At 53.1% G+C, this 24,889-nt stretch overlaps 5 protein-coding genes across 7 annotated transcripts in view; 3 read left to right on the top strand and 2 right to left on the bottom strand.

The window, feature by feature from the left end:
- Positions 1-92: 92 nt before the first annotated feature.
- MRM3 (mitochondrial rRNA methyltransferase 3) lies at positions 93-2,399 on the bottom strand. The gene is made up of 4 exons (XM_014876412.2): positions 2,134-2,399; positions 1,289-1,533; positions 849-1,016; positions 93-694 (listed from the first exon to the last, which is right to left on the bottom strand). The coding sequence occupies exons 1-4, from the start codon at positions 2,388-2,390 to the stop codon at positions 168-170; spliced, it is 1,197 nt and encodes a 398-aa protein (XP_014731898.2). The 5' UTR covers positions 2,391-2,399; the 3' UTR covers positions 93-167.
- Positions 2,400-2,430: 31 nt separating this feature from the next.
- Positions 2,431-6,977, top strand: GLOD4 (glyoxalase domain containing 4). The gene is made up of 9 exons (XM_014876552.2): positions 2,431-2,564; positions 3,082-3,131; positions 3,745-3,865; positions 4,291-4,435; positions 4,622-4,758; positions 5,058-5,144; positions 5,252-5,365; positions 5,447-5,533; positions 5,843-6,977. Exons 1-9 carry the CDS (start codon positions 2,475-2,477, stop codon positions 5,906-5,908), a joined length of 897 nt encoding a protein of 298 aa, XP_014732038.2. The 5' UTR covers positions 2,431-2,474; the 3' UTR covers positions 5,909-6,977.
- A 96-nt stretch (positions 6,978-7,073) lies between these two features.
- Positions 7,074-10,338, top strand: GEMIN4 (gem nuclear organelle associated protein 4). The gene has a single exon (XM_014876413.2). The coding sequence runs from the start codon at positions 7,089-7,091 to the stop codon at positions 10,290-10,292; it is 3,204 nt and encodes a 1,067-aa protein (XP_014731899.2). The 5' UTR covers positions 7,074-7,088; the 3' UTR covers positions 10,293-10,338.
- TLCD3A (TLC domain containing 3A) lies at positions 7,083-16,329 on the bottom strand. Of its 2 annotated transcripts, XM_014876501.2 has the most exons (5): positions 16,087-16,303; positions 15,432-15,515; positions 13,180-13,393; positions 12,981-13,076; positions 12,121-12,517 (listed from the first exon to the last, which is right to left on the bottom strand). In XM_014876501.2, the coding sequence occupies exons 1-5, from the start codon at positions 16,206-16,208 to the stop codon at positions 12,248-12,250; spliced, it is 786 nt and encodes a 261-aa protein (XP_014731987.1). In that variant the 5' UTR covers positions 16,209-16,303; the 3' UTR covers positions 12,121-12,247. The 2 variants fall into 2 exon arrangements, with proteins under 2 accessions (XP_088033167.1, XP_014731987.1); XM_088177041.1 differs by having other exon boundaries at positions 7,083-12,517; positions 12,981-13,393; positions 16,087-16,329.
- Positions 16,330-16,529: 200 nt separating this feature from the next.
- VPS53 (VPS53 subunit of GARP complex) overlaps positions 16,530-24,889 on the top strand; it is a 61,543-nt gene continuing 53,183 nt past the window's right edge. For both annotated transcript variants that reach the window (XM_014876496.2, XM_088177223.1), the window contains exons 1-4: positions 16,530-16,649; positions 19,167-19,247; positions 20,297-20,346; positions 21,105-21,171. In XM_014876496.2, the coding sequence (XP_014731982.2) occupies positions 16,566-16,649; positions 19,167-19,247; positions 20,297-20,346; positions 21,105-21,171 (282 nt within the window). In that variant the 5' untranslated portion in view covers positions 16,530-16,565. The remainder of the gene's footprint in view (positions 16,650-19,166; positions 19,248-20,296; positions 20,347-21,104; positions 21,172-24,889) is intronic.

Below are 24,889 nucleotides of genomic sequence, written 5' to 3'. Positions count from 1 at the left end.
CATCACCATGTGGCCACTACAGCCACTGGGAGCCACACACTCATGCCAGCACTCATTAGCCTTAAATACTCATTTACTACAAACCAAACAGCTCGAGCTGCTCTTTTATTAACTCTCAAGGGAACCAAAGGCACGAAGTTCTCCTTCAGCACCCCAACCACAGCAGTTCAGCCAGGCACAGGCAACTTCTGCCTGTCATCCTGCTTGTGCCTCCACAGCAGCTGCCTCTTGCCCTCGAACAGCACGATGCCAGCAGCAATAGCAGAGTTCAAGCTGTCCACACCTGGCACCACAGGAATGAGCAGTCTCTTCCCCCCCGTGCTGGCTGCCAGCCGGAGCGCGGGCGGGCTCAGGCCGTGGGTCTCCCCTCCGATCACCACGGCCACTGGAGCCCGTGCCCAGTCCTCATAGTAATGCTGTGCAGCCAGCTCTGGGACTGCTGCTGCTCCCTCCTCATCCTCGTGCTCAGGAGCAGCCTTGGGGCTGGGTTTCACAGGGGGTTTTGGGCTGGCAGGAGCAGAGCCAGCCGTGCCGGCCGCAGCGTTGGGGTCGTTGTTGTCGGCTACGCAGACCTGGATGCCAGCAGGGAGGTTGGTGGGAACAGACTCCCAGTCCAGGTTGGCAACGATGGGCACACGGAAATGAGCCCCCATGCCTGCACGGAGCACCTTGGGCTCCCACGGATCCACACAGCCTGGGAAGGAACAGGGAGAAACAGTGACAGCGCAGGGATTCCCAAAAGGATTCAGCAGCCACAGCAAACCATGCCCAACACTCCTTACAAACCCTGGGGAACATCTCCAAGCACCTCGCTCCCTGCCTTACCCCCAGGCTACTCACACTCTTACCTTTGGTGAGCAGCACTTTCTCACAGCCTGCTCCTGCTGCAGATCTCAAAATAGTCCCCAGGTTTCCTGGATCTCGGATGTTGTCACAGATGAGGAGCAGTGGCAGGGAGTTGGCGAGCTGAGCTGCAGGGTAGGACATCTTGGCAGGGTCAGGCTTGGAAAAGATGCCTGAGGAAATGAAGTGTGACAGGTTTATGACTGACCCAGCCCAAGGAGAGGCCTGCTCTGAGAGAGTTGGCCCAAATCTCACTAAAGATGTGCTGGAGGATGTGTTAGGAAAAGCACCACCTAAAGGAACTTTGAGCAGAGTTTGTCACTTGGCAAGAAGAACTGATTTTCCAGCAGTGCTATGTCTAAGGAAAGATTATTAATAGAGTCATTATCCTAAATAAGTAGAGTTTCCCTTGGGCAGTGTTGCAACTTTTTCATTGGCAACTTACCTAGAAGCCCCTGAGGAGTTACGAGGTCAGACCAGGTCTTAATGTCTTCAAATTTCACCTTAACCAAGCTGGCTCGTTTTATCTCTGCCTCAGGCAGCAGTTTCAGGTGCCCCACGGTGCTGAAGAAGAGTGTCTGTGGCACAGCTCCTGCTTCCAGTGCATCCTTGATCAGCCTGTGCCCCTCCAGCAGAACCTTCCCGTGATTATCCCGAAACTTCTTTGACTTGGCAATAGTCACCACTTTTCTGTGGAGAAATTATTCAGAGCACATGGCTGTAATGCTCACAACACCTTCAGTCTGACCTTCATCAGCCCCTGAGAGCTTCTCTGGGAGATCACAAAGATGATCTGAGGGATGGAGCACCTATCCTAGGCAGAAAGGCTGGGCGAGGTGGCTCTGGGGTGACCTTTAGAGCACCTTTCAGTACCTGAAAGACAGCTGGTGAAGGACTTCAACGAGGGTCTGCAGTGCCAGGATAACGGGGAATGGCTTTAAACTACCAGAGGGCAGGATTAGATGGGATATTGGGAAGGAATTCTTCCCTGGGAAGCACAGGTTACCCAGAGCATCAGTGGCTGCCCCATCGCTGGAAGTGTCCAAGGCCAGGCTGGATGATGCTTGGAGCACCCTGGTCTGGGGGAAGGTGTCCGTGCCATGGTAAGGGGTGTTACAGGATGGGCTTTAAGCTCCCTTCCAACCCAACCACTCCCCGGTTCTATGAAGCCCTCCGGTATCTCCAGCCTGGCAGTACGTGTCAGTCTCCCCCCTTTCCTCCCAAGAGCGGAACTCCCCTCCCGTTCAGTTCTGAGGGTCAGCACGGCCGGGCCCCGCTCCCCGCGCTCACCCCAGCCTGCGATCCCCGGGCGCCGCCTTCTCGTACCACAGCCCCGGCGCGGCCGCTCCGCGCTCCACGGCGGGCGGAGGCGGCGGCGGAGGCTGCGGAGGGGGCTGCGGCGGCTGCGGGCGCTCCGCGGAGCTCTGCGGCTGCAGCACCCGCACGGGGCTCCGCCGCAGCGCCCGCACCCCGCGCCGCCCCGCCGGGTCCCCCCGCGCCCCGCGGGGCCTCAGCAGCGCCCGCCACGCTCGGCCCAGCGCCGCCATGGCGGCGGCACCGCCCCCTGACGTCACCGCCCGCGACGTCACCGCGTACCAGCGCCGCCGCGTGACGTCACGGCCGCCGCCGCCATGGCCGCCCGCAGGGCGCTGCACTTCGTGTTCAAAGTGGGGGACAGGGCCCGCACGGCGCGGTTCTACCGGGAGCTGCTGGGCATGAGGGTGAGCGGGGACGGGGGGGAGCGGGGGCTGCCGAGAACGGGCCGTGCTGCGCCCGCCGTGACCCCGGAGCGCGGCCACGGCCATGGGGAATGGGGATGGGGATAGGAATTGGGGTGGGGATAGGAATTGAGCTGGAGATGGAAATGGAATGGGAATGGTGATTGGGATTGGGCTGGAGATGGAAATGGGATGAGCATGGGGATGGAAATGGAATGGGAATGGGGATTGGGGTGGAGATGGGGATGGAAATGGGATGGGAGTGGGGATGGGGATGGAAATAGAAATGAAATGCGAATGGGGATTGGGGTTGGGATGGGGATGAGGATAGAGTGGGGATAAGGATGGGATGGGGGAGGAATGGAATGGGAATGGGGATTGGGATGGGGATGGGAGCCACATCGTGCCCGCGCTGGCCCTGTCCCTGCCCGTTTCACCAGGCCAAGGGAAGGGGTTCTGGGTTGGAACGAGGTGATTTTTGAGGTCACCCCCCAGCCCAAAGCGTCGTGTGGTTCTCCAGGTGCTGCGGCACGAGGAGTTCGAGGAGGGCTGCAAGGCCACCTGCAATGGGTGAGTGCCCTGCCTGCCCCGAGCCCCCAGTGCCAGCTGCTAGCTCGCAGTAATGCAAGGGCTGGCTTGTATTTTATTAAATTGCTTCCCTTGGAACCTACAGCCCCCCATTCTGTGTAGGTGTGCTGCTTATAGTGAACATAAATATCCCACCTAGCAATTGGTATTTAACTATTGAATTATTTCGAACCAGGACTTACGTTCAGTCCCACTGATTATTTATATAGGCATGGCACAATCAAGGTTCTTGAGTTAAAAATCCCTCCTGGTACCCCTAAAGGCTTTTGTAAAGAAAAAGGAATAAAAGAAAGAAGTAGAAATAAATTTCTTTGTGAAATTGAAGCAATCTTACGGTTTGGTGCCCTTTCCTACTTAGCAATAAGGAAGTGGTTGTATAATTGCAGCTAATGAGCAGCCTGTGCTCTTAAAGCACGAGCTGTTCATGAGATAGAATTACTTTTATCATATGGCCATGAATGACAGCCCAGGGTCAAATCTGCCTTGATTTCACTCTAGAAATGCAATCCGTCCTTGAAACACAAATACTTGCCAGTTCTTGCTGGTTACTTTTCATACTAATGACACTAAAATATGGATAATATGGATATTCCAGCCCATATGATGGAAAATGGAGCAAGACCATGGTGGGCTATGGACCAGAGGACAATCACTTTGTGGCAGAGCTGACTTACAACTATGGCATTGGAGAATATCGCCTGGGCAACGACTTCCTGGTGAGTTCCACTCCAAGCAGCCAAACCTCCTCAGGATAAGCTGATTTACTTTAATAATTAAAAGCTGGTTTGTCACATGGGTTGTACCAGCTGCTTTTTTAATGCTGTTTGGTCCCTTAAACACTTCAGTGTTGCTCTGAGTTGGAAGAGCAGAAACCAGAGCAGCTTTGTGCTCACTTAAGGTCCAGGAAGCATTTTTTGAGCTCTGCCTCTGCTCTGTGTGTAGGACAGCTGGTGTTTGCTGCCAGATCCAATGTGGAATCCTGAGCTAGGAAGGACTTGCTGCAGGAAAACACTCTTATATTTATTATTAATAATTTTTTTGTGATTTAGTGGCTGGCAGCAGATGGAGATCTCGTGTTTCCTGTGTGAAAACAGGTGATGTCTCTGCATCCACCCCATGGATTTTGTTGTGTCCTCTCTAGGGTATCACTCTGGTGTCCAGCCAGGCTGTGAGCAATGCCAAGAAGATGGGGTGGCCCCTCAAAGAAGTCACCTCTGGTGTCTTTGAAACTGAAGCCCCAGGAGGATACAAGTTCTACCTGGAAGACAAAGAACAGCTCAAGCAAGGTGAAATATTTACCCTTACTGGTGTTCAGCAGAAATTTACCACTGGGATATCAGTGTGTGTTTATTTTATATGCATTTTATAAAACAGAACACTTTTTTGTCATTTCTCTGTTACTTCTCCAGAATGCAAAGCTGTGTGTTTAAGCCTATAATTGCAGCTAATTTGAAATTATTGTAATCCTCAAGATCCCGTGTGGAAGGTCACCCTGGGTGTCTCAGACCTGCAGAAGTCTGTGAGCTACTGGTCTGGTTTGCTTGGGATGAAAATATACGAGAAGGATGAAGAGAAACAAAGGGCTTTGCTGGGCTATGCTGATAACCAGGTCAGTCCTTGGAAAAACCACCACAAAAACTTCTGGTTTCCTGAGAACAGAATCTTAAAAGGAAACAAAGTTCTTAATTAAATCAACTGTGCCCTTAATTATGAGCGTTTTAATTGAAGCTGCATACACTCAGCTGTGTTTTTTAGAAAAATCAAAGCTTTGGTTTGCTCTGGTGATTCTGGCTTGTTGGGAAAAGCATGGATGGGGGATTTTGGAATAATCACCCACATCCTGGAGAAAAAGCTGCAGCCTGGAGAACAGTGTCCCTGCAAGCCAGGCTGGGTTTTTCCCTGTTCCAGTGCAAGCTGGAGCTGAAGGCTGTTGGAGGGGCAGTGGATCACGGGACAGCATTTGGACGCATCGCCTTCTCCTGTGCCAAGGAAGAGGTAACAGCCCCACTTCCCTCACCCCTTCCCTTACCCCACAGCTGGGGAAGGCAATTTTTAGTGTTAACAACATAACCCTGAGCAGATCGTTTGTTTTCTTTTTTCAGCTGCCAAACATTGAAGCCCTGATGAAAAAGGAGAATCAGAAAATTTTGACGCCTCTGGTGAGCTTGGACACGCCTGGCAAAGCCACGGTGCAAGTGGTGATTCTGGCTGATCCTGTGAGTAAAACTGGAAACAATGATTAAATTTGGTTTCAATTTCTCCTTGCCACTGGTTATAACTGAGCTGCTTCCTTTTAGGATGGCCATGAAATCTGTTTTGTGGGAGATGAAGCGTTCAGAGAGTTGTCCAAGGTGGACCCTAATGGTGACAAGCTGTTGGATGATGTAAGTGACTGCAAATTCATTTTCTTCCTGATTAGAGATACCTGTAAAATCCAGTTTTCATTCCATGTTTAGTTTTTCCTAGAAGCAAATTACCTAGGCTTGGTAAGGAAAAGAAATCTGTTTTTAAAGCTCACTTAGTGCCCTGAGTGGAGTTTTCCAGCCTGGCTCTTGGGTATGGTCACATTATTTGCTGTGGCAGAGAAGATTGGTTTTCAGTGTCAATTCTCCTTCCTAGTGGCTAAAAAATAATTTATCCTTCCAGAGAGCTTTCCTCCTGTTCTGACCATATGCACACTTGTCTTTGTGCAGGCCATGGCTGCAGACAACAGTGACAAGTGGTTTGCTGAGCACAACATGAAGAAGGTTTCAGCTTAGCTGGAGGAATGGACTGGGCTGCTCCTCTGTGCCTTGGAGTTCTCCCAAGAAAATGCCCATCCTGGTTAAAGTGCTGCCTTCCCAATCAGAGGGTGCTGGGATGTCCCGTGCTGGTTCTTTTGGTTTGATTAAGCTGATGTCTCTGGCCTGCTGCTCTCTCCCTTCCAGCAAATCACATCTCCTCCTTCCAAAAAATGGGGCTGTACAGCAAAGGAGCAGCTGAGCCCTCGGCTTCAAAAACAAGGATCATTAGTCAGGAAAACCTCACATTTCTGTGTTGTTGTTATACTTGAAAGAAAGGTGAATAGATACTTTATTTTCTGATTAATTAATTTTCTGATCAAATTGCTTTAGCTGTATTTTATTTGCAGGCTAGAGAGGAGATTTTGAGGTGGCTGCTCCCCCTCTCCAGTGGGGTGTGGGGATGGAGTGCATCCTTTTATTGGGAACAAAGAAATGTTCTTGCCAAACCATGTGAATACTCCAGTCCTTGTTTTCATTCTAAGGTGTTTCCCCAACTCTCAAGATGAAATGTTCACTTGGGAAGCCCGTGGTGTGTTTCTCACTGGGATCCTGGTGGTGATGGAGTGGTTTCCACCCCTTCTCGAGGAGATTTCCACATTCCAGGAGGGAGCTGAGGCTGTGCTTTGGGGTTTGTGGCTGCACTGTCTGCTGAAGTGCAAGGGGCCAGCTTGAAGTAAGCTTTGAAATAAGTTTTGCAATTAGCTTTTGGTGAGACGCTGCCTTTGGAAATATCACTTCAGGGTTTATTCCGTTGGAATGAAGTCACTCTGCTGGTGGAATAAAAGCTGGGAATACAGGGAGTCATTCCTGCCATCGTTTGTGTCAGGTATGCTTCCTGACTTGTCATTTTCTTGATGAAAACCTTAAATAAAATACCTTAAATCAGGTTTTCATCATGAAACTGAGTTTCACGGAGGAGAGCAGGCAGTGTTGGCGCTTTTGAGCTGAAACAGGAAATTTTTCTGCGATTTTGTCCGAGCTTTTCAATTCCGCTTTAATGACGGTTTTGAATCCTATTCGTCGAATTAAACATGTTGATATTGGAGCCGGGTAATGAATTGATTAATTAAGCTCAGCTCCGCGCCGCTAGGGGGCGCTGCGGGCGAGGGTGTGACGTCATCGCGCCGGCGGCATGACGTCATCGCGCGGCGCCGCCATGGAGCCGGCGGAGCGCGGGCCCGCGATGGCGCCGGGCTGCCCCGGGGGTCCGTGGGCCGTGGGCGAGGAGACGGCGATCCTGCACGGCGGCTTCCTGCTGGCCGCCCGGCTGCTGCAGCCGCGGCCGCTGCGGGAGCTGCGCAAAGCGGACTGGCCCCGCGCGGGGGTGCCCATCACCGACGCGCTGCGCGAGATCGGCGAGCGCTGCCCCTCGGCGCTCGGCCTCTGGAAGAAGGAGGCCGTGGCCATCGTCTGGGCGAAAATCCTGCTGCCGGCTCCTCCCGCCGCCTCGCTGGAGTGGGGCTGGAAGGATGACGGGTTCTTCTCCGTGGGCGCGATGATCCCCGATGTGAACCACACCGCTCTGTTCGAGCTGGTCAAGGCGCTGGAAGTGCCCCGGCTCTTCGTGCAGCTGCTGCTGGCGCTGCCTCCAGCTGTGTGCCGAGAACAGCTGGAAGACCTGGTGGAGTACATCTCCAGCGAGACATCCCCGTCGGACATCAGGTTCTTCTTGGACGTGTGGTGGGAGGTGATGAAACACAGGGAGGGACAAGAAGATGCGACGGTGTCTGCGTTCAGCGCTCTCATCCATCAGCACGGCGCTGAGCCGTCCCTGGAGGATGGTCTGCAGCCCCCAAAGAGGTTCAAGGGTGACCCTGGGAACCCCCCAGGGCTGCCGATGGTGCTGCTGGAGGGGTTAAAGCAGATCCGAGGCAGCATCGCCCAGCCCCGCCCGAGGTGTTACGCCCTGGCCAACCTGGCTGAGCTGCTGTGCCTGTCCTCTGGGCTGGGGCCAGGGGACAGGGACAGCCCCTTGCCCATCACAGAGCACCTGGCCAAGCTCAGTGCCATGGTCAGCCTCTGGAGCAGTGACACTGACAGCCAGTACCACTCCTGTGGGCTGGGAGAGAAGGTGAGGGAGGCAGAGAGAAGCATGAGCCTCCTGCCCCTGATCAAACCCTCTCGTGAGGAGCTCTTTGGTGGCTTGGAGTTGCTCTGCACTTTGTTGCAGGCCTGGGGAGAGGAGCTGCAGGACACTCTGAGGGGATCTGAGGATCTCTGCTTCGAGAGCTATCGGCTCCTGGACACTCTGGCCACCCTTGGGAAGAACCTGGATTTCCTCCTGGAGACTGGAGACCTGGGAGACGACCAGACACAGGTGGTGTTAGAGCTGACCCAGCTCACCAAGGACTTTCTCAGGGACACCAGTGCCGTCCTGAAGGATTTGGACACCAGCCTTGTGTCTTCAGTTGCCATGGAAATCATTGCACAAAGGCTGGACCGCCATGGGGACACGTGCTCTGTTTTTGCATCTGAAAAGACTTGGGCTTTTTCAAAGGCCTGGGTCGAGTGCCTGGTGAAAAACAAAGTTCTGTTCCAGAACCCTGAGCTAGTTTTGAAACTGCTAGAGACACTGGTGAACTTGGCCACGTCCCACCATGACAAGGAGGCCCAAGAGCTGCAGATGCAAGTGATCAAAGCCATCGTGGAGTGTTACACTGAGCTTTCATTAAGTGACAAAAACAAAGTGATCTCAGGTGTCCTGGCATCCTGGGGTGGCCCAGGTCTGTCCCAGAATGTTCAGGTTGTCAGGGAGGGTTTCCAGGAGGACCTGAATGTGACTTTGAACCAGATTACAAAGAGTGTTTCTGATGAAGGCCTGACCAGGGCTGTGGCTTCCATGGCCAGGCTGACGCTGCTGTCCCCTGAGGCCACAGTGAAGCAGGTTTGTCATCTTGCTGTGGTCAACCTCGGAGCACACCAGTTCCTTGCCCAAATCCTCTGCTCCTTCCCATCACTGAGCTTCCTGGAGAGCCACGAGGATCCACGCAGGCCACACAGCCTGGTGGTGAGGTGTCTGCAGGAGGCAGTGTGGGAGAAGCTTTCCACAACGAGGGAAGAGGAGCAATTCCTCCAGTTCCTGTCCTTTCTCATGCAGCCAGGCTCAGCCACCCCACTTGTGTCACCTGCAGAAGTCACCAAAGCCTTTGTCCTTCCCTATCTGAAGTCAGACTCTCCTCAGATTGAGCTGAGCCTGCAGATCCTCAGTAAGGTTTTGGGAATACCATCGTGTTCAGAAGATCACTGGATCAAATCCTGCCACCCGTTCCCACTTGTCCTCAGCCTCTGCAAACTTCTGGATGGTTACACCAAGTACTGGCATCAGCCGAGGGAGCAGCTCTTCCCTTCCCTGGAGACCAAAGACCTGATTCTGAGCATCCTGTGCCAGCTGTGTGAGCTGGTGGGGCCGGAGACCGTCCCCTCCTCGGAGCTGTGGGTGCAGTCGCTGGCCTGGCTCCACAGGAAGGTGGCATCACTGGACTGGACTGTGGGGCTCCGTCTGAAGAAGCTTTATGGGGACTACTTCAAGAACGAGGTCCCAGCGACGCTGTTTGAGATCTGCAGGCTCCCTGAGGACGAGTGGACATCGCAGTCCTGGCCAGCCTACGGGCCGGGCAGCGGGCTGCTGGCGTGGATGGAGTGCTGCTGCGTGTCCCCAGAGCTCAGGGACACCATGCTGGCACTGCTCACCATCAACGTGGACAACCCCGAGGAGGTGAATCTCTTCAGCAAAGGTTTCCTGGTGGCCCTCGTCCAGGTGCTGCCTTGGTGCAGCCGTGGTGAGTGGAAGAGGTTGGCACCCGTGGTGGAGCAGCTGCTGCAGAGGCAGGTGCTGCATGTGCCCTACACGCTGGAGTACGTGCAGCACATGCCCCTGCTCAACCTCCGCCCCTTTGCCTGCCACCTCCAGCTCTCCGTGCTCTTCCTCAGGGGCTTCCAGCTCCTCTGCAGCTCCAGCTGCTCCACCTGGCTGCCCCCCGAGGCCTGGCTGCACGTGGTGCAGCTGTACTGTGCCAGCCTGACCGACCTGCTGGCCTCCATCAAAGCCACGGCGGGAGCCGCCTCCGAGCCCTGCGCGCAGGAGGTGTCCTTCACCTGCATCCAGGTGTTCTGCCACCTGCTGCACGTGGCTGCCATGCTGCCAGCTGGGGACTGTGGGGAGCCACTGCTGGTGGTGGCCCTGGAGGTGCTGTCACAGTATGAGGTGTCCAGCAGGGCTGACACGTCCCCGTGTGCTGCTCTGCACAGAGCCAACGAGGGACACTTCCTGGAATCCATCACGGACAACGTGGGGCACGAGGAGCTGCGCAGCACCCTCCTGCAGAAACTCAGCAAGCTGGGAGCACACTCAAAGCACTGAGCTGGATGTTGTAAGATCTGTAATAAACCCTTATTTTTGTTTAGAATTTATTCCCTCCCTGCTGTTTTATCAGTGGAAGTAACCATATAAAGATGGGTAGGAGGAGCCCCTTTGGTTTTCCAATGGAATAACTGGGCACAGCTGTTCCTGAGCCAAGTTTCCAGTTCTGTGGCTGCAGCCTTGCCTGCTGGCTCTCTTGAGTTTACACAGCAGCCTCCAGCATCGAGGAAATCGCTTCCCTCTGGCTGTTTTGCCACCAGCCCTCTCCTAGTCCCAGGAGAATTGCTGGTTTTGCCATGTGCTGCCGGAGGCTGGCAAGCAAGTTGAAGGCTGGGAAGCGAGTTGGGTGAGTTCAGGACATGGCAGGCACTTTGGAAATCCGTGTCTGCTGCTCCTGCCCGGAGGTGGGGGCGCAGCAGTAACCCCACATGTAACACCCCCACCCAGCAATGAACGGCACGTGGAGGAGCCAGCCAGTGGTGTGACTCAGAGAGGAAATCTTTATTGGTCTCCTGATAGTAAATAGGGCAGTGTTAGTGCAAACTGAGGTGCCTCATTGGCTGGGTTTTTTTTTGGTCCTTACATAAGGCACATTTTTCGCAATGAAAACAGTGAGATACAACATCTGTAAGGAGTTGCAGGCGGTTTGTAACATCAGCTGGTCTCGGTGGTTACTGTGACTGCGGCGTCTCTGCAACAACAACCCGGTCGGAAGAGACCCTAGAACAGCAGCTGTGGTTGGGACGAGGTCCAGCACCCAAAAGATCCAGGTTTCCCAGAGCTTGGCTGCTGGTTTCAGACAGAATGAAAGGCACAGAGTGGTCTCTGGGCATGGGGGCTGTGCCAGTGCAGTTCCCTGCCCTGGAGCAGGCACAGGAGGCTGCAGGAGGAGGTGGCTGGTGCTGGCTGCAGGGAATGAACTCAGCTGTGGTCTGATTGCACACATCCTGTGGTGCAGGGTGAGCTGGGGAGCCTGTACCCATTTTGCTGTGACTAAAAGTGAAAATGGGCCGAACTGGTGAAGGACCTGCTCAGCATCCTGCTCTGGGGTTGCTGGTTCCTTCTGTGCAGCCCCGGTTCTGTCCCTGGCAGCCTCATGGGGGGTGGGATGGGGCTGGAGGGTTCCACTGTACAGGTGTTTCCAGGGCGTGGTGGTGCCAGCTGGAGGACAGAGCAGAACAGGGTGTGCCAGATGGTTTTGAATACCTGCTGAGGGGATGCAGGCCAGATCAAAGCAGCTGTGGTTAGAGGAGGGAAAATTGCACCCCCTGCCAGGGAAGGAATCTGCACAGTGCCCTGTGTGTTGGAGAGACAAGGACTTGGCAGGTTCCTGTCCCCATCCTGCCCTGAGAGAGCAGAACCATTGCCTTGTCATGGCATTAGCTTCTGCCCTCCAGCCCTGCTGGGATCACAGGAGTCCCCCCAGGACTGTCAGACAATTGTAGTGAAAAGCATCCTCGGGTTAAGTGGAGCTTGAGCCCAGCAGCAGCAGGAGGTGAGGTGCACGTGGGAGGTCAGAGGCCGAACAGGGCTGTAGTGTAGAGCTGAAGTCAGTAAAGGTCAGGAACGGCTCTGCAGAGCTGTGCTGCAGCTCCAGGCCTGGCTGGGGCTGCAGCAGGTCGGGCACAGCTCCCCATCCCCGCGCCGGTCGCAGGCTCCTTGCACGCCGGTGTCCGATGTCAGCGCCGGGGGGGCGCTGGAACAAGAACAAACCCCTCTCGTGTAACCCTCGGTTCGGCAGAGCTGGATCCCAGAAGGAATGTCGTGCTTCCAGGCCGGCACACGAGGCACTGGATCGGCGTGGGAGGAAAGCCCTCCTAGCCCAGGCTGGTGCTGCCTGCTCGGCGCTGGAGAGCGGAGGCTGCTTCCAGCTCCAGCAGCCCGGCGGAACCGCTGCTCCCCGGGGGAAGAGCCGGGGCTGCTCCTGTGCCAGCCCCGGGCCGTTCTCAGCTCCGTTATCTGCTCCGGTGGGCGGGAGAGCTGCCGTAGAGCCGGGCGGCCTTGCGGCAGATGAGCCTGAACCAGTAGAGCTGGGGGGCGATGAGCGAGGCGTTGGCGATGTTGCAGTGCAGGGGGATGCGGAACGGCACCAGGTAAAGCGGGATCCCCACCTGGCGGGCGTAGGCCGCGTACATGAAGGGGAAGAGGAGGATGCGGCACAGGAAGAAGGTCACCAGGACGAGGATCCCGTTCACCTTGTGCAGGAGCGTGTCCTGCATATTGAGCTGGGGGAGGAAGGAGGTGGATGCGGGGTGAGCAGCGCCCCAGCGCTCCGGGGCACTGGTGGTGCTGGGAGATGAGCATCCAGGAGGGCTGGAGATGGGGTGGGAAGGGATGGAGGAGGGCAGGGGTGGGAATGAACACGGTGCAGAGGAGGAACAGGCAGGAGAGAGCAGCTGGTGACACAGTTGCACAAGTGTGCAATGAGTGTGCAAGAAGTGTGTAACAAGTGTGCAAGCAGCTAGCACAGCCCCAGTTCCAGGATGCCGCTGGGTGTGCTGATTGCTGGGGGAAGGGGATGTGGCACACTGGGAGGAAGGCAGCACTGCAGGGAAAATCTGGGCTACAGCTGTGGGGCTGCCCCTCTCTGAGACCCTCTCTGGAGAAGGGCTGATGGAGCCAGGGCAGGGAAAGGGGATGAACTGCTGTGGGCTTCCCAGCCCTGAGCCCCCATCCCTCCTCACCTACCTGCATGAGGATTTTGCCCAGGGATACAAAAGGCGTGCTCAGCTCTGCTGTGAAGATGCAGCCCACGAAGAAGTCCCCCAGCTCTCCCCTGAAGTGCTGTAAAGAAAGGCAGCACTGAGCATGGGGCCCTGCAGAGAGGTGGCCAGGAACCAACACCCAGCATGTCCAGGGGGCCTTGGATTCCTGCAGCAGCCCTTACCTGGGTGATGGGGGTGAGCACGATGAGGATGAAGAGGTGGTGGGTCACCATCAGCCTCTCCTGCAGCAGGAAGCTCCACACGCTGGCCAGTGAGTGCTTCTTCTCCAGGATCCCCTTCTCCTGGCTCTTGTGCCAGTGGCAGAGGTACATGACATAGATGTCATAGGTCATGTAGGGAACCAGGACCCAGATGTACTCCACAGCCAGCCAGTGCCTGGGGAGGAGCAGCACACACAGAGGCATCACAACAGCTCCGAGCACCTCATGATGCTCTGGGAGGTGGAAGAGTCTTCAGGACTGAAATAGCAGCATTTCAATGGATTTTGAGAAGGGGGTGAATTTTAACTCTGTTTGCCTCAGCAGGTACAGGCTGACCCAGAGAAAAGGTGCCTGGTACGTGTGGAGTGTGGACCTCTGTGCTGACCCTGCTGCTGCTGGGCTGTGCCAGGCACTGAGCTCAGCCTGGCCAAGCACAAACACAGCACTAATGAAGGATCTTGATTAGCCTCACAGCCAGGTGTTTGCTGCACGGGCCGGGGATGCAGCATTTTTTGGGATCCAGCACCAAGCTGACAGCTCTGCACAGGTGATCTCCTCCCCTAAGCCCTGCGACCCCCAGAGCTGGTGCTTGGTGGTGGAAACCCCTAATCCTGGGTCTCTCCTGCCTGTCACACTGATCAGCTGGCTGCCTAACCCAGGCAATGTTTGGGAAGCACATGGAGAGCTCAGAGTTAACCAGGGATGGTTGGCCTGGAGTTTGGAGAGTGAAGCACAAAATATCCAATATAGGCAATAAACCCCCATGAGGCGTTTGTCAGTTGGGAAATAATTGCAGGCAGCTGCCTGTTCCCAAAGCATGTTGGAATCCTGGTTGCACAATCTGGGCAGCAGCAAGCCCTGCTTTACAGGGACACCGGCCTCCTTAAAAAGTTCTGCGTGAAACCACACTGATTAAAAAAAAAAAAAGACAAAACCACCCTATGCTGTTGCTCGGAGAAATGTAGCTTGGGGCTCAAATCTCTTTTTGCTTTCCTGCCATCCCAAGGAAAAATTTGTTGTAGGAGTTCCTGCTCCAGATGGAAAGATGTCAGCGGTGTGAAGCACGGGTGGCAAGTGATTGTGTTTGTAAAACTTGCCCGGGGCTTTGGAGGGCAATTACAGCACCAATATAACGATTGTCTGCCTCTGTAAATAAATTGGCAAATTTTACTGCAACCTTTGTGATGCTTCCTGGCTCGCTGTCTTGCTGTCATTCTCCGAGGCCTTCCCTGCTGAGCACTGGGCTCAATTTCCTCCAGATTCAAAGGAAATCTAGGTCTCTGCCCACAAAGTGTTTGCACAGAGCCCTTGGCCTTGAGTACACCCGGGCAAGCAGACAGCTCCGGGGGAAGGAGGGCTGCTGGCAGCACCTTCTGTCTGTGTGGCTTTGGGATCCATCATCTGCCTTATCTATACAGCAGAAGTTTTATTTCAGAGCAAAAAGGTAACTCATAGACTGCCTGGGTTAAGCAGGTCTGGGGAATCTGGATAGATATCACTACCTAGAGCAAAGCAAGATAATTCATATCTGTGTATTAAAGACAGGTCTGCTATGACCAAGGTGGCAGCCCTTCCTAAAAATCACCCTAAAACCCCTGTGTGACAGTCAAATTCCAGCTCGGCATAATTATATTCTTCCCTCCTGCAATCTTCTCTGCTAGTCTGGATAATAGCTCTGTTTTTAAGTCTTCTGACCCAGATTATGCTATCACTCCTTCTGAGAGTCACTTTTGGGCAGTTTATCTCAGAGCACTGAGGACAAGGCAGCAGGATTTTCCTTCAGAGCAAACTCCATTCTGACTTTACCATTTCTGGACTCTTTCAGAATCCTTTTGGCATGCCTTGATGCACCTCTAAAATCAGTTCTCTCCGGGTCTGCTTGACTCTGTAGCAATTCCAGTTTCCAGCAAGGAGACTTCCTACCCCTTCAGAGCTCATGTCTATATTTTTCTCTCATATACAGCCCATGCTACAGCCCATCCTTTGGAGGAGACTGTGCTGGCAGAGCACCCCAAGCTGAGCAAGCTGCTGCTGTTCAGGGGGTGTACAGCCAGCACATTGCCCAACCCTTCCAGCCCAAGTGGGGGAAAGAGGAACACGAAACTGGTTTTCCTCTCCCCTTTGCAAGCCTTTGGCAGAAAACCCTCCAGCCCCGAGCTGGCTGAGCACACCCTTGGCACGGGGACAGTGGGACAGGGTGGGCTGTGGCTTACCTGTCATGCACCACGTTCTTGCAGCTGAGGACAACCGTGATCCCTGACACCGTCGCCATCGTGGCTTGGACCGTTGACACCAGCCTGGAATGGAGAGAGAGGAAAGGGATCACCCCAAATGTGACCCCACAAGGATCCCGAGGCACAGCGAGAGCTGATGGCACGGACACGCACTCCGTGCACACCCCAGCGCCTCGTCACGGCCAGGACGTGTCGGGGTGGCTGTGCCAGGCGCTGCCTCCCGGGGGAATCTTGCCGTGTCCCGTCCCTTCCACCTCCGTGGATCGGTGGGAACGCTGCCGGTTCCCCGTGGGCAGAGCAGAGCGGCACCGGAGCATCCCCGCCCCGACAACGGTACCACGGTGCGGGGGTCCGGCCGGGCAGGGCTGGAATGAAATGGTGGCACTCGAGAGGATGCTCTAACTCGGGGGGATGCTCCTGCCGCCGCTCCTTGCTCCCCTCACGGGATCTCGGCTCGGGACAGCCAAGGATCGTCCCCCTGAGCTTCGCGGCACTCCCGAGCCCAGGCTCACGGCCGGCGGGGCTCGGTGCTCTTGGCCCGCCCGGATCGCTCCCGGTGCCGGTACCGGTCCCCATCCCGGTCCGGGCGGGTCCCGCCGCGATGCGCGTCACCTCCCGCCGCTCCTGCCCGTACCTGCCGCTGAGGAGGATGCGGTCCTTGAGGCTCCATCCCGGGGCGGCCCATCGCAGCAACCGGATGCAGAGGATGAAGAGCCCCGGGAAGAAGGCGGAGGCGAGGGCCAGCGTCCGCCACATGGGGACGAGCGCGCTGTCTCCCGCCGCCGCTTGTCAACAGCCGGCCGGGCGGCGGGACAGCCCGGCTCGGCTCGGCTCAGCTCGGCCTGGCTCTTCAGGGCTCGGTTCGGTTCGGCTCGGCTCGGTCCGGACCAGCCCCGCCGCTCCCGCCGCCGCCGCCGGGACGCGCCCCGCTCCGCCGGGCGGAGGCTCCGCCCCCGTCCGGCTAAACCCCGCCCACTCGGCGGCACCACGCCCACACGGGGCACGCCCCGGTGACTCAAACCCCGCCCACTCAGCGGAACCACGCCCATACAGGCACCGCCCCTCCCGCGGCCCCGCCCCGGCCCGCGCGCTGCCGGCGGAAGCGGCGCCGCCATGGAGGAGGACGAGCCGGAGCTGGAGGCCGGGCTGGAGGCGGCGCTGGAGCTGGCGCCCGCCGTGCAGGCCGCCATCGAGCAGGTGCGCCGGGCGGGTCCCCCCGCTCAGGGGACAGGTGCGGGCGCGGCTCGGGGCCGCTCGGTGGGGGCCCACGGCCGGCTCTGAGCCGCTCCCCGCCCTCTCCGGGCCTTCCGCTGCAGGGCCTGGGGAGTCCCGGGCTGGCCGTGCCCGGTGTGGGGCAGAGCCCTTCAGCCCCAGGTGGGCTCGAAGCGGCCGGGCCCGCGTTGGGGGCTGAGCGTGGCTCGCCGTGTCCCCGTCAGTGTCAGCCGTGCGGTGCTGGCCGTGCTGCCGTGTCTCTGTCGCTCATTGCTGCCGTGTTAAAGCACACCAGGGCCTGTGGCTCGGCTGAAATAAGGATAATCGCAATGTCTTGGTTTGTCTTGCGGTGAATACACATGGGTTTTTTCACCCAGAGGGTGCAGGGCACTGCCCAGGGAATGGGCAAGGCCCCGAGGTTGCCAGAGCTCCAGGGATGCCCAGGCTGGGATTGCTGGGGTGTCTGTGCAGGGCCTGGAGCTGGGCTTGATAATCCTTGTGGGCCCCCACAGCTCAGGGTATTCTGTGTTCCAGTGTTCCTTGAAACCCTCGTGGCACTTGGAGCCCATCAGAATCCCGTGAGAAGCCCGGGTAAAACCGTGGCTCTTGTCCTGTGTGACTGAGCCAACCCTTCCATCTCCAGGGCTCTTCCCTGTAGCCGAAGTCTGGGCAGCAGCAGTGTCTGTCTCACAAAGTAGCACTCAAATAAGTTTTTGCACTTTCTTCAGTGCTGAGGCTTGTGGATCACTTTTGGTGGCCCTCCTCGAAGACCAAGGGGAGACCTTGGGAACTGATAAATTAAATGTCAGCTTCTAAAGAAAACCTAAAGCCTCGCCAGAGGAAGAATCCTCTGCACTTGTAGATATGAGTTTTTGGAGCAGTGGAGAATCCACCACACGTCTGGCTGAATTACTTTAACAAACAGTAAAGCTGTAGGAAAATATTCACATCCTGAGCACTGGGAGATGTTGAGGATGACACCACGTGCTGCTTTCCAGCTTCTTCTCTGGCACTTCTCAGCCCAAGAATCCCGTTGTTCCTGTCAGTGTCCCATAACCAGTTTTGGGCAAAACGTGCCCAGTTCTGGTTAAAGGAGCAGAGCTGGCTCAGCTGCCCTGCCGGAAGCAGGGTGGGGAGCACAGGCAGAACTGGTGCCCCACCAAACCCAGGCCAGCATTTCTGATTAATGGCTTGTGACAAACTCCTGGGAGTGACAGCTCCTGCAGCTGCTCCAGCTGCCTGCAGCAATGATCCCTATCTGCAGTTTGAGTGGAGTTCCCGAGTTCTTTATCTCCCATCTCGCCTCTTGTTTCATCTGCTCTTAATACTTATGGAGATTTGGGGTTTGTGGGGATTGAGTGTGAGCTGTGAGCAGGACAGGCTGGGTGTGATGCTGCAGTTGTGCTCTTTGGATGGGGTGATGTCAGAGCGTTTTCCTCACTCACCACAACCTCATGCATGTTTAACTGCTGCTGAGTGACTGGGAGAGCTTCCCAGGAGGGCTGGTTCAGGAGGAATCTGCTTTTATCTCACAGAATCACCGATTTTACAGTGCAAAATGTGTAAAACAGCGGAAATGCTTCAGTGCCCAGGTGTGAAGGCTTTCAGTGAGCAGGGGGATGCTGTGGGATCAGCTTTGTTTTTAGCAGGGGATTTGTTGGCCACGGAGTACAGAGCTGATGGCTCTGTAAATATGGGACAAATATCACAGAATCATGGAATACTTTGGGTTGGAAGGGACCTTAAGGACCATCTCATTTCTTGCACACCTTCCACCATCCCGGGTTGCTCCAAACCTCATCCAGACTGGCCTTGAACTCTTCCAGTGATGGGACATCCTCAGCTCCAGTGTGGTAGCAGAGAAGGGAGAGCACCACACTTCAGTCTGTGGGGCCAAAAAGCAAAGCCTGGCAGTTGTGTTTGTGTTGTTTGAACTTCTGAGGACAGATGAGATCTCTTTGCACCACAGCTGCTCTTTCCCCCTTCCCAAATCATTCAGCAGATTGTGTTTCTCTCCCTCTTTTGTGAAAAGTGGCAAACCCAGGTCTCCAGAGAACTTGTACAACCACTCCTTAATTCATCACGTTTCCTATTACATGGCTGTGGAAAGCAAACCCTCTGTCTGTCACCACGAGGGCTGGCAAAGCTCTTGCCAAGAGCAGGGCTCAGCTTGTTCCCAGACAGCAACAAAAGCCTCAGGATGCTTTGGGATGCATTAGTGGCTCATGTGTCTTGGGAATTCCTCGATGGATTGTGCCAGGGCTGTGTGTGGAATCTGTGTGTGAATGATCTGTGTTTATCCAGGCTGATATCCACAGGAATTTTGGGAGGTCAGAGCCCAGCAGAGCATGTGGCTGCTCTACTCCTGGCCACTTGTTAGAGCAGTGCTGTGAAACACGACTGGAAGTGGGTTCTGAAGGAATTAAAAGTAGTAGAAACTGTGCAAAGTTACAGGACTAATTGATGATGGTTGATTGTGTTTGTTTTCCTCCCTCTCTCCAGGTATTTCCCAGCCAAGATCCACTGGACAGAGCAGATTTCAATGCTGTGGAATATATTAATGCTCTCTTTCCCACTGAGCAAGTAAGTAATGCTCTAAATACTCTCAGACTTTACTTTCAGATTTTTTTTTTTTTACTTTTTACTATCAGATTTTACTTCCATCCTTTACTATCACGATAACCTGATAGCAAATGACCAAAGCAGTGTTTAAACCTGTACCCAAACCTTTTATTTTAAACACTAGCACAGGAAATAAAGTTTTAACAATAATCACGTCTTAAATTTGCAGCTCACAGGGTTTGCTGTCATTGTGTGGTCTCTTTCCACCCAGAGTGCTTGCTGCAGTTAAAATCCTGCTTTGATCTGTAGAAATAAATTAATTTTCTATGTAGATGGAGTAAATTTCATATATCAATCATTGGTGAGTTCCTGGGGTTTTCAGCCAAACCAGGCAGGCGTTGCCTGTACAATGTCACAGGAGAGTTTGACCTCCTATTGTTTCTTTTGAAATGTAAAGGATGGGATTTCTGTGGGCACCCATCCCTGCTTTGTGTTCCCAACTTCGGCCCCGGGGCGAGTTTTGGATTAACCTCTTGCAGAACAGAGACGTTTCTACAGGTGAAGTTTGTGTTGTGAGGCTGCCCCAGCATTTACCACGCCTGAGATCCTCTGCAGCACCGGTGGTTTTTGGCTCACAGCTTTTTCTAGTGGTGTGGCTTGGCTTTTTTCCCTTTGCCAGCAGTGAGGAGCTGTTTCCCCAGCAGTGCCCTCCCTGCATCTCCTTCCAGCCTATTTTCTGCGTGTCTGGGCTCTGCAGGGGGGTCTCAGCCCAAAGGCAAAGGCTCTTCCCCATCCCCACTGCCCACTGGAGGTCACTGTCACACAGTTTTGCTGACAAAGGACGAGGCAGAGCTCAGGGATGGGGGAAGCCCTGAGTCCTGAGCTGTCTTTTTCTGCTCTTTATGATGTGTTGTTGTCTCAGTTCTTCCCCCTGTAAAACAAAGCCATTGCTCTCCTCTTCCTCACGACCCCTGTGTGATGAAGTGTTAGGGATCACAGCTGACATATTCCTCTGTAAAACATTCACCATTTCATTTCTCTCTGATTTTTTTTTTTTTTTAATGTTCCAGTCTTTGGCAAACATTGATGAAGTCGTGAACAAGATCAGATTGAAAATAAGGTAAATATTTCTCCATTTCATTGCATCTCAGGTGGCTTGGTCTGATTGTCACCAAGGCTTCATAAATGCAGCTTTTGTGCTACAGCTGACAGGATTTCTTTTGTTTAAAAGGCATGGATAGGACCAGCCTCAAGTCTAATAATGGCACAGAAACAACTATAATTTTTTGTATTTCACTTCTATTATGTGCCCTTCAGCTGCAAAGTGCAGCTTTGAAAAACAACTAAGAATCATAAAGTACCTAGTTTTATTACAGTTTGAAGGCTGAGTGAGCAAACTACACAAAAGACTGAATTGCCAAGAATTCAGTGGTTTGGGGGTCAGAATATAAATTGCAAAAATTCTCACTCTGTATTTTTGAATTGTCATTGTTGGTCCTGAAAGTACAAAATAAACACAAGTGGGCATGGAATACTTAAATTTTCTGTGCTGGCTGATATTGCCAAAATGAAATGATTGAGACAGCACTTTGATATGTGGGAAGTTGAAAGGCAAACAGATGAGAGAGCTGACAATATTGCTTAAGGGAACAGGAATGCAAGAAACCCTGGTTAAATTAGGAAATGGATTTTAATTTTTTCAACAGGACTTTTAAATTGTGCAAGATAGCGCCATTGAACAGAGAGGGAGGGGGGAAATAATGAGTTTAGCACTGGTAACATCAACTTTTTTATTTTAAATTGGTTCTGTAGCTCCCCCAGTTGTTTGGGTCAGGCTCACTGAAGGCTGGGTTTGACACTCTGGGTTTTTTCCTGCAGGAGGTTGGATGACAACATCCGAACTGTGGTGAGGGGCCAGACCAACGTGGGACAGGATGGCAGGCAGGTATGTGCAGCCAGGAGTGCCAGAATGTCACACTGAGGAATGGCTCTGCCAGGCAAAACTCCACTGCTGCTGTTCCTGAGATGTTTCTGTGCCTCTCACATGGATGAGCTGCTCACTCAGCAGCTCTGTCTGACCTGCCTCACCCTCTGAAGGGAAGTGAATGAGGAATTGATTTAAAAATCAAAAGCAGGACGCCTGTGTGGCACTTGGTGACAAAATGAGCAGCACTGAACAGGTACAAGTACATTTGATCGTGGGTAGGGATCAATACAAGGCTCTTTGTCCTTTTCACTCAGTTGTTTGCTGAGGTGTCCTGAGTTTCTGGTCACTGTGCTGATCACTGGCTGCCATTTCCTCTTGCAGCTCCTGTTCAGCCCTCAGGTTTTCACTTGTTTTTTTCCAGACAGAGGTGTTTGCTGGGAGTTCAGTATTGGTGAGCACAGCCGTGGCTGCAGGGGCTGTCAGTGCTCAGCTCAGCCCCTGTGTCAGCTGATTTTCAGGTGTCACCTGGTTTGGCTCTATTTCCTGTCCTGTTTTAGACCAGGCACATTGAACCTTGAACCATCAGTCAAGGTTCCTCAGTGACTTCTAAATACCAGCCTTAAGACTGGCATGGGCTATTTGCCCTCTCTGTTTTCCCCTCCTTGCTGTCACACCAATTGATATCTATTTCTAATCCTATTTCTGCCATAGAGCCCTTGAGGGAATTATAACCTGCCTATGCTTTTGTATTGCTTTAGAAAAATATGGGACATGCTCATCTCTCCTAGATGAAGCAGTTTAATCATGGATGTCTAAGTACTGCTGTGAAACTGAGGATGTGCTTGGGATGTGGCTTAGCTGGGAGTGGTGCTGCCTGTAATTACTGTGCAGCAGTGAGACAGGGACTCAGGTAATTACAGAAATTGAGGAGGGAGTGGAAACTGGTGCAGTACTTGGAGAGTTTGGCTGTGATGGGAAAGCTGGTGCTGCTGTAGCATTTGAGAGGATAAATCCTCTGAGAAGACCATAAAAGAGTGGGATTGAGAAGAGCTGTGGGTGAGAATTGCCTGGAGTGCCTCAGGACTTGGAGAAAAGGATGAGCACAAGCAGTGCCATGAGCAGCTGTGCCCCTGGGATAACAGGAGCGTTTGTGTGCAGGCTTTGTTCAGAGCTCTGTCCTGTGTCTGTGTTTCTCACTCTTCCATCCCTTTGAAGTTCTCCAGGGCATGGACAGATGGACCTGCCCAGTGTCCTGCTCTGAAGCACCAGGAAGGCAGAGCTGCCTGTGCTGCCCTTCCTTCAGTTTGGTTGTGAAGGAACCAGTTAAAATCCTGATTAAGTAAAAACCTTCAAGTGTTCACTTGTGTGTCCATGCAGGATTTATTTCAAGTGGCCTGGAGCTGCAGTTAATCACAAATATTCCTGTATTTAGCTGTGGGTTTTCCTGTTTTTCCCTAATTTTGCTGCTTTGCAAAGTAGAAGCAAACTTTTAGGCAGATGCCAGAGCTTGCAGTTGCATGGACTGAGGCCAGACAATCTCCCAGGAGCACAACTGATGTTTCTTACTGTGAGATCCCAACAAATACTGAAACCACTTGAATTATTTAAAGTGTTACTTCTCTGGGAAGAAAAGTAGACTGATTCTGAAATGCTGTGAGTTTTTTCTTTCTATGTTTCTAATCCAAGCCCATCATTTCACACCTGGATATGCATTTTTTGGTGTGAATTGCTGGAACCAGACTGTTGGAGTGGCAGGACTTGGCTGGGTGTTGAAGTTGAAAGCAGTCAAGGAGCACCAGCAAGCTCAGATTTTGGAAATCACAGGGACCTGCAGCAGTGCTGGGGAACTCTTGAATGGCATTTCAGTTTGAGCTGGAATTTTATCTCATATTTATATCACCCCAAAATGTGAGGAAATCGAAAGAAACATTTGCTGTGTCTGTCACCCCTGCCCTGTGTCCCCTGAGCATCCTGGGTGCTGTGTGGGGGAGTGAGGCAGCCCTTTTCACATGACCACCCTGTTGGTAGCAGATTGTGGGGGTGAAAATCTTGTTTTCCAGCTTCAGCTGCCTGTTCCCGTGCTGAAAAGTGCCTTTGTTTTACCAGCATATTCTCAGGGGAATTAAGGACACTTGGAAATGTTTTTATAGAGCAAGAGTCTGACTTCTCCCACTTGGAGAGGGTTTTATTTTCCAATGCATGGTAAGAAATTGTTTGGAAACAACTGAAAACAAGGTGCTGTTAAGGCAGGTCAGTTCTGTGCTTGGAAGGGAGTTGGTGTTGCAGTTTTCCTTATTTAGTTTTCTTGGCAATTTAGTCCCACAGCAAAATTAAGTTCTTGTTTCTCTTGATCTTATGTTCCTACTAAATGTCTGAGAAACTTGTATCCTCCAGACCAGTACTTCTCTGCAAAATTGGATTGACACATCCACACGGGTAGATAGTGTCATGCTGTGAGCCTCACCCCTAGGCAGCCCAGGATGAAGATCATTATTGCATTTTGTCATCATAACCACGACTGCAAACCACCCTTGGTCAGTAAGGCAACAGTTGGCACCCAGCTTTTGCAAGAGGTTTGAAACAAAGCTTTAAAAGCAGCCACATCAGTTAGTTCAATCTTCTTCCATTTGTAACTCTCACCATAAGAGATGTCTCCAGCCTTTAGCTCACAGCAGCAGGCTGGCTTTTGGAAAAGTCAGAATTTTTTTGAAAAATTCCTGTCTTTTCATTTCCATCCCTTGGCACACTGAGATCCAAGAGGAACTGCAGTCCATTGTCTCTTTGAAAGCATGTGCCATAAATAAAAGTGCATCTGAACTCTGATTTTGTAACTGCTTCAATTTCAGTGGGAGCTCAGGATCCTGTGTATTTTACTGCAGGGTTGGGCCTGAAAGGTATTTTTAAAAAACCTCTTCCCTTCAGTCACACTCTCTCCTAACAACCCCAGATATTGTGGCCAGTGTTTGCCAGCGTTGCCTGACTGTGTTGTGTTGGAGATGTCCTTGTTGAGGGGTAAATAATAGTTTGAATAAACATCCTTTCAGTCTCTGACTTCCTTCCAAAGGAAATTCAAACCTTGGATGCAGTGGCAGAAGAAAAAAAAAAAAAAAAACAGTTGTTTAATTCAAAGCAAGCTGGGAGGGGCATCTTTGCTGAATCCCTGCCCTCAGCTGTCAGTGCTGGTCCAGCCCTTGCAGGTGAGGGAGCTCAGCCTTGGCTTTCCCATCTCCTGCCAGCCAGAGCTGCCCAAAAAATGGTTGGGAATCTTGTGTAGGCATTTAATTCAAGTGCTGCTCGAATTACTGGGGTTTATCATCAACCTACTCAATCCCTTTTTTCGACACCAGTGATCCAGGCAGATTCCTAGAAGACAAGCTGAGGTTATCAGCTTGGCAGACTGGTTTTGTTTGTTTGTTTTTGTTGGGTTTTTTTGAGGAGATGAGGTTATTTACAGCCAAGCCCAGCAAAGAGCTTTCCAAAGCTGTGCTGTGGAGGAGCTTTGTGGAGAGCTGCACCTTCCCAGCTGTCCAGGAGAGGGGAGCCCAGCCTTGGTTTTGAGAGCAGGATAACGTTTTGCTGATAATCAATGGTGAGGGAGTGCTGCCAGCAGAGACAAATGTGGGTAGTGCTGCTGGTTACTGTCCCAGCCAGAGAAATCTGAATCCCAGTCTGAGCCAGTGGGGAATATGGAGTGTGCAGCTATGGAAATGTGCTCTCTGTGCTCCCTAAGGAAAAG

This window comes from Sturnus vulgaris, chromosome 21, assembly GCF_052056855.1.
Source record: "Sturnus vulgaris isolate bStuVul1 chromosome 21, bStuVul1.hap1, whole genome shotgun sequence".
In the NCBI taxonomy this organism is placed as follows: Eukaryota; Metazoa; Chordata; class Aves; order Passeriformes; family Sturnidae; genus Sturnus; species Sturnus vulgaris.
This window is presented reverse-complemented; position numbering and strand designations above follow the sequence as displayed.

Bases quoted from the DNA above. Each gene is read 5' to 3' on its own strand.
- GEMIN4 (XM_014876413.2), top strand. From the start codon at position 7,089: ATGGAGCCGGCGGAGCGCGGGCCCGCGATGGCGCCGGGCTGCCCCGGG.
- TLCD3A (XM_088177041.1), bottom strand. From the start codon at position 16,208: ATGTGGCGGACGCTGGCCCTCGCCTCCGCCTTCTTCCCGGGGCTCTTC. The intron at 13,394-15,431 runs GTAAGCCACAGC...GCTCCTCCCCAG, and splicing joins AAGAACGTGGTGCATGACAG to GCACTGGCTGGCTGTGGAGT. The intron at 12,518-12,980 runs GTAGGTGAGGAG...TTCCTCCCCCAG, and splicing joins TGGGCAAAATCCTCATGCAG to CTCAATATGCAGGACACGCT.
- MRM3 (XM_014876412.2), bottom strand. From the start codon at position 2,390: ATGGCGGCGCTGGGCCGAGCGTGGCGGGCGCTGCTGAGGCCCCGCGGG. The intron at 1,534-2,133 runs GTGAGCGCGGGG...ATTTCTCCACAG, and splicing joins CCCGGGGATCGCAGGCTGGG to AAAAGTGGTGACTATTGCCA. The intron at 1,017-1,288 runs GTAAGTTGCCAA...TCATTTCCTCAG, and splicing joins AACTCCTCAGGGGCTTCTAG to GCATCTTTTCCAAGCCTGAC.
- GLOD4 (XM_014876552.2), top strand. From the start codon at position 2,475: ATGGCCGCCCGCAGGGCGCTGCACTTCGTGTTCAAAGTGGGGGACAGG. The intron at 4,436-4,621 runs GTGAAATATTTA...GTAATCCTCAAG, and splicing joins CAAAGAACAGCTCAAGCAAG to ATCCCGTGTGGAAGGTCACC. The intron at 5,366-5,446 runs GTGAGTAAAACT...GCTTCCTTTTAG, and splicing joins TGGTGATTCTGGCTGATCCT to GATGGCCATGAAATCTGTTT.